The sequence below is a fragment of the Impatiens glandulifera genome, chromosome 7 (genome assembly GCF_907164915.1).
Source record: "Impatiens glandulifera chromosome 7, dImpGla2.1, whole genome shotgun sequence".
NCBI classification, from domain to species: domain Eukaryota; kingdom Viridiplantae; phylum Streptophyta; class Magnoliopsida; order Ericales; family Balsaminaceae; genus Impatiens; species Impatiens glandulifera.
In genome coordinates, this window is record NC_061868.1 from 43,320,449 (window position 1) to 43,325,887 (window position 5,439).

Consider the following 5,439-nt stretch of genomic DNA (forward strand, 5'->3'; position numbering starts at 1 on the left):
CCAATCTTGTTAAAATTTGACAAAGAATTCTTATATAAGAGTAGTATCCCTTATATATTCTCAATTTTTTTCTTAAAAAAGGTTAAAAAACACTTATATCCATTGCTCAAATGTAAGCATGAGGTAGTACTAAAACGTGGATATGCCGGATATAGGATTAGCCAATCAGGAACCTTTGATTCCTCCACGTGTCAATCTGAAGAAACATGGGCGAAAAAACCTAAAATTGTTTGGATAGGCAAAGAAAATGCAACCACCCAGAAAATAAAAAACCTATCTTTCCCCCAATTCAAAGCAAAGACAGCAGACAAGAGAAATCTGAGATATTTTGATTTTGATTTTGTTTTGTTTTGTTTTACATGGCAACAGCAGCATATTCAACGTCCGCCGTCTTCAGCCCCTGCCGCCTACCCACAACCGCAGGAACCACCCGCAGCTCCGGGACACCTTACCTTCCTTCATTACCTCGTTTCTCCAGTTTGGTTCTTTCCACATCCTCAAAGAAACGGAATTCAGGTAATTTTACAGTTTAGTTTAGTTTAGTTAATCATTTGTAGACTTTAATCATAAAATACAAAAATCTACTATTTTGCAGAAGAATTCAAGAGGTTTCAAGTGAAAGCATCTTCATCAGATAGCTCTGCTGATGCAAATGAACTATTGACAGATCTTAAGGAAAAGGTACATTTATAGATTTTACCTCTTCTTTATCATCTTACATCATTGTCCTGGTTCCTATAGTGGGATGCTGTGGAAAACAAATCCACTGTGATTGCATATGGAGGTGGTGCCATAGTTGCAGTGTGGTTATCTTCTGTTTTTATTGGCGCAGTCAATACAATTCCACTGGTAAATGAATAATTTAAGCAGAACAAGTAGTATTCTATATTGAAAATGGAGAATTGATTCTGATAATGAGAAGAAACAATACAATCAATCAATGACAGCTGCCTAAGATACTTGAGCTGGTTGGGCTTGGATATACAGGATGGTTTGTTTATCGGTATCTTCTGTACAAGGTAATACCACTTTCCTTTGTTTTTCACATATATCTTTCTGGGTTTTGAACATTATTGTGGTTGGTGGCAGGATACTAGAAAAGAACTTGTAACAGACATTGAAGGGTTGAAGAAGAAGATTGCTGGTACTGAATAGAGTATGTGTTTATTTGAAATTGGTAATTAGTAGTAATATAGAGTTTGATATGTATGGTATGTGTATGAATTGAATTGAATTGAATGACCTTTTCTAGCTAGCTCCTCAAGAATGTAACTTTCGGGTAATCAATGAAAACCCATATATGTTTGGAATAGCAGTTCAAGAAATACCTGCATCATCATCATCATCATCATCAGTTGCCAATTGATCAACTTGAAGGATGATTGGAAATACCCACAAAACCCAAACGATACAAAGTGAAGAGAAACCTCATAAAGGCTGCATTTCATGAATGAAATCATTAACCATAGCATAAATTGAAAAACACAATGATAATATTCACAACAAATTCCAAGTAAGAAAGCCTAGATTTTATCAATGTCCTCATCTTCGAATTCAATATAATCATCACCAGCACCATCATCCTCTTCATCCAACCCACCAGCGATGCCTTCATTAAGCCTAACATTATCCGGAAGCTCTCCGTAAGCCTTTAGAAGCCTGGCCTCATCAGGCATATACTTTAGAATAACATCTGCCTTGTCATCTTGATAATCTCTGAGACCCACAAGTATAATATCACCTGCAGCAATCCAGACCTTCTTATGCATCTTTCCGCGGATATGGCAAAGGCGTTTGGTACCGTCGATGCAGGTGGCTTCGCAACGACCGTTTCCTAACATACGAAGGACCTGAGCATACTCTTGGCCGTCTTCCTTGAAAACAAGCTCTCGTTTTTCATCGTCAGCCTCGTTCTTACCTCTTTTACGGTTCTTACCACCCTTACCCTTGTTCTTCGGCATCTCTGAAAACCCTAGATCGGAAGTTAGTTGAATAGCTAGCTAGAAGAAGAAGAATGAAGAAGACTTCTTGTGATTTCGAATAGAAAACAAGATAAGTTTTTTATAGGTTCCTTGAAATTTCTCAAACGCACGTTTTGATTTGCGTACAAGTAACGAAAACCAACCATTCCATTTATATATTTAAGAAATATTTTAAAATATAAAATTATTTGTTTCTTATTTATTGGAATAATTTTATACTGTTAAAAATATATTATATATTATAAATAGAATTATTTATTTTATTTTATTCTTAAATAGTTTGGATGGATATTTATTTAATAATTATTTTAAATAAAATATATTATAAATTTGGTTGATTATTAAACCCCATAAATTTAGTCTTGGGTTTGAATAATCAAGTAATAATGTTATTTGGTATTCAAATGTAAAAAAATATTAATACCTATCATAATTTTTTATTTATTAATTGAATAAATATTAACATAGTATATTCTTCCCGAATATTAGTGATATTTATTCGGTTATATTAGAAACTATATGAATCCGGAAGGGACTTATTGGGATCTTTAAATTTACCATCAAAATCTATAAACTTAAATAAAATAATAAAAACAAAACTATAGGGATTGAAATAAATTAAATTAATAGTCAACCTTCTATTTTTAAAGATACCAAAAATATTTTATGTGTATAAACATAATTTGATTCTAATTGAGTTTCCCGTTTGATAATACTTGTATCTAAAATTAAAATTTAAAAAATAAATCAAATAGACCATTTTTAATTTTTTTAGTTGGAACTTGTCTAACACCTTTCAGAGTGGTCAATCATCGACATAACTCTCATAAAAAAAATATTTTTTTGGTTTAAAAAATCCAACTATTGTTTTAAGAATAGAAACATTAACTTCATTAACTTAACTAGATTCATAATAACCGAAATAAAACATTAAACAATAACTAGTTGCACATTTTGATCATTTTTAAAACTAAAATTCGAGGCTTCTTAGCCATTTTTAAAACTGAAATATTAGACTTCTTTAGAACTTTTAGAAATTAGACAAAGATGCTTTATTTGCCTTGGATTTGATTTTAAAATATTCCTAACATCTGAATCATGTTATGAAACTTTGCACAATAGATCTTGAGCCAAAACTCAATAACATAAACTTATTTTTAAGATATTTTTAAATTTACAATTTTTTTTTTTTATTTAGTTTGATTCTTTTTTAATATAATATAGCTTTTATAAATGATGTCGGAATTAATTTTAAATAAAAAAAAATAAATCATATTAAAAAACGTTTGAACTAAAATATAAGAATTTCAAGTTTTATTCATGACACTACATTAATTATTATATGAATAGAATCTCACACAATGAGTCGCAAAACATCTACACTTTTTCTAAATTTTTTGGAAAAATTAAAACTGACCTTAAAAGCTATGTTTTAATGACAATTTTTTCAAAAAGTTTAATTGATGACATGTAAGTTCTTTTTATAGTCTAAGGCAATTCAGTAGTCAAAATAATTGAGTTCGGGACAAAATCATTAATGACTTTTATTTTGCGCGATTGATTTTTATCCACTTAAGTCATAATTGAACATACGCTGAGGTAAAATGATAACCATACTAAAGTGATCACTTCTTTTTGAATTTTATCAGAAGTGATATTCATTTTTGAAAAATCAAACTTTTGGGGCATGTTCTTGATGATATAACTTCAAGTTGAACACCAATCACTAATAGACTAAATGCCTTCAAATATGCTAAGTATGACTTTCAACTATGAGCTTTTATTATTATGTTAGATAAAGTGAAAAAAATATTATCCTAACCAACTAATGAAATTGAAATGATGTAACATGAAATTATGATTGAAAAACAAATATAAAGACCAAAATGATGAATGAAATTTCTTTTGGTAAAGGAAAAAAAAATAGTATGAAATTGAAATGTGTAACATGAAATTAAAATTGTCTGAAACGATCAAACATTGTGTATAATTCGAAGCCTCCAATCTAAACCGTTTGATCAATCCTTTCTCTTCCACATAGATGATGTAAACGCTCGAATATTTTCATCCGACGGTCCAAAATGAAGCTTCCTTTGATGCAAGAATAGACCACACAGCATAGCACCACCACCGTCCGATTCCATCTCTTTTTTTCCCGCCAATTCTTCTCCAATCTCATTATTCATCTCCTTCAACGCCATAGATGAGATCGACGACGAAGACGTCGTCGATTCACCGCCGTCGGATGCATCATCACCGTCGCCGGACGATTTCTCACTCTTGTTAGAAGATCCCTTCCTCCGATGACCTAACCGTCGCCGTCGATTATCTCCGTTAAGATCTCGAAAACTAATCGCTTGTAATCCATTAATCGATGCTAAACCTAATCCTCCGTTATGAACAGTTGCGGCGATGTTGAGAACGCCTTGGAATCTACCGGAAGGACGGCGGATCTGAACGGCGGTGAAAGCAGGGGTGGCGGCGCCGCCTCCGTTAGGGATACAACTGCTGAGGAGAAATCGAACGGTGCCGAGGAGAGGATCTTTAATGTAACCGATTGAGTAGATCTCGATTGTTATACCGGAGGTTTGGCTTGAGAGGAAATGGGCGGTGACTCGAAATAGGAATTTCTCGTTCCATGTAGGGTTTTCACCGCCGACGATGTCGAGTCTTGTTCGAAGCTTGGAAGATGGATCGATCCAAGCGATTGCGTAGGTTTGTAAACGGCGGAGATTGGTGGATGGAGTTTTGAGACCTTGTGCGGAGATTAGGTTGATCTCCAAAAGATGATCATTTTCGTTCTCCATCTGTAGCTTGATATCTTGAAATTGATGAAGACAAATATATATAAGATCGATTCTTGCTTCAGTTCTTCTCTATTGACAATGATTCATTGGAAGTTTACATTCAATTCAAGAATGAAGAAGAAGAAGATGAAGAAGAAGAAAGGAGGAAGGAAACATAGTTAAAGAAATTATTGTGTGTGTGAGAAAGAATTCTTATATTTATTAATTGATTAGTAATTCTTTTACTCTTCATTTTCAATTTTTCATCCAAAAAAATATTTAAATTTAAGTTTATAAGTGTGTAATTAATTAGGGTGTGTCATCCATTGTAACAAAATTTTGGATTAAGAAAATTTTATATCAATGCCAAATAATTGGAAAATGATAATAAATCAAAATAAGTTAATTTCGGTAAGGAACAATATGTTATCGCCTTTAGGCTACGGACAACAACGTTAGAAAGTTTAGGATTATCGCCTTTTAGGCTACGGAAGTGTGAGGCCGAGACGTGACGACAACGTTATAAAGTTTAGGACTATCGCCCTTTAGGCTACGGAAGTTTGAGGCTGAGACGTGGCGACGGACGACAACGTTAGAAAGTTCATAGACGTATAATTATCTTTTATCTTTAATAGTCTGCCCAGTCAGCTCAGTCAGAAGTAGGATCCAAC

At 33.1% G+C, this 5,439-nt stretch overlaps 3 protein-coding genes across 3 annotated transcripts; 1 reads left to right on the forward strand and 2 right to left on the reverse strand.

Moving 5' to 3' along the window:
* Positions 1-234: 234 nt before the first annotated feature.
* On the forward strand, positions 235-1,300 carry LOC124910716 (protein CURVATURE THYLAKOID 1A, chloroplastic). The gene is made up of 5 exons (XM_047451397.1): positions 235-516; positions 596-681; positions 742-849; positions 948-1,019; positions 1,090-1,300. Exons 1-5 carry the CDS (start codon positions 360-362, stop codon positions 1,153-1,155), a joined length of 489 nt encoding a protein of 162 aa, XP_047307353.1. The 5' UTR covers positions 235-359; the 3' UTR covers positions 1,156-1,300.
* Positions 1,301-1,402: 102 nt separating this feature from the next.
* On the reverse strand, positions 1,403-2,015 carry LOC124910717 (eukaryotic translation initiation factor 1A-like). Its single transcript, XM_047451398.1, has one exon. The coding sequence runs from the start codon at positions 1,959-1,961 to the stop codon at positions 1,524-1,526; it is 438 nt and encodes a 145-aa protein (XP_047307354.1). The 5' UTR covers positions 1,962-2,015; the 3' UTR covers positions 1,403-1,523.
* A 1,880-nt stretch (positions 2,016-3,895) lies between these two features.
* LOC124910735 lies at positions 3,896-4,861 on the reverse strand. Its single transcript, XM_047451416.1, has one exon. It carries the CDS (start codon positions 4,787-4,789, stop codon positions 4,001-4,003), a length of 789 nt encoding a protein of 262 aa, XP_047307372.1. The 5' UTR covers positions 4,790-4,861; the 3' UTR covers positions 3,896-4,000.
* Between the last annotated feature and the right edge of the window lie 578 nt (positions 4,862-5,439).

Bases quoted from the DNA above. Each gene is read 5' to 3' on its own strand.
- LOC124910716 (XM_047451397.1), top strand. From the start codon at position 360: ATGGCAACAGCAGCATATTCAACGTCCGCCGTCTTCAGCCCCTGCCGC. The intron at 517-595 runs GTAATTTTACAG...ACTATTTTGCAG, and splicing joins CTCAAAGAAACGGAATTCAG to AAGAATTCAAGAGGTTTCAA. The intron at 850-947 runs GTAAATGAATAA...AATCAATGACAG, and splicing joins CAGTCAATACAATTCCACTG to CTGCCTAAGATACTTGAGCT.
- LOC124910717 (XM_047451398.1), bottom strand. From the start codon at position 1,961: ATGCCGAAGAACAAGGGTAAGGGTGGTAAGAACCGTAAAAGAGGTAAG.
- LOC124910735 (XM_047451416.1), bottom strand. From the start codon at position 4,789: ATGGAGAACGAAAATGATCATCTTTTGGAGATCAACCTAATCTCCGCA.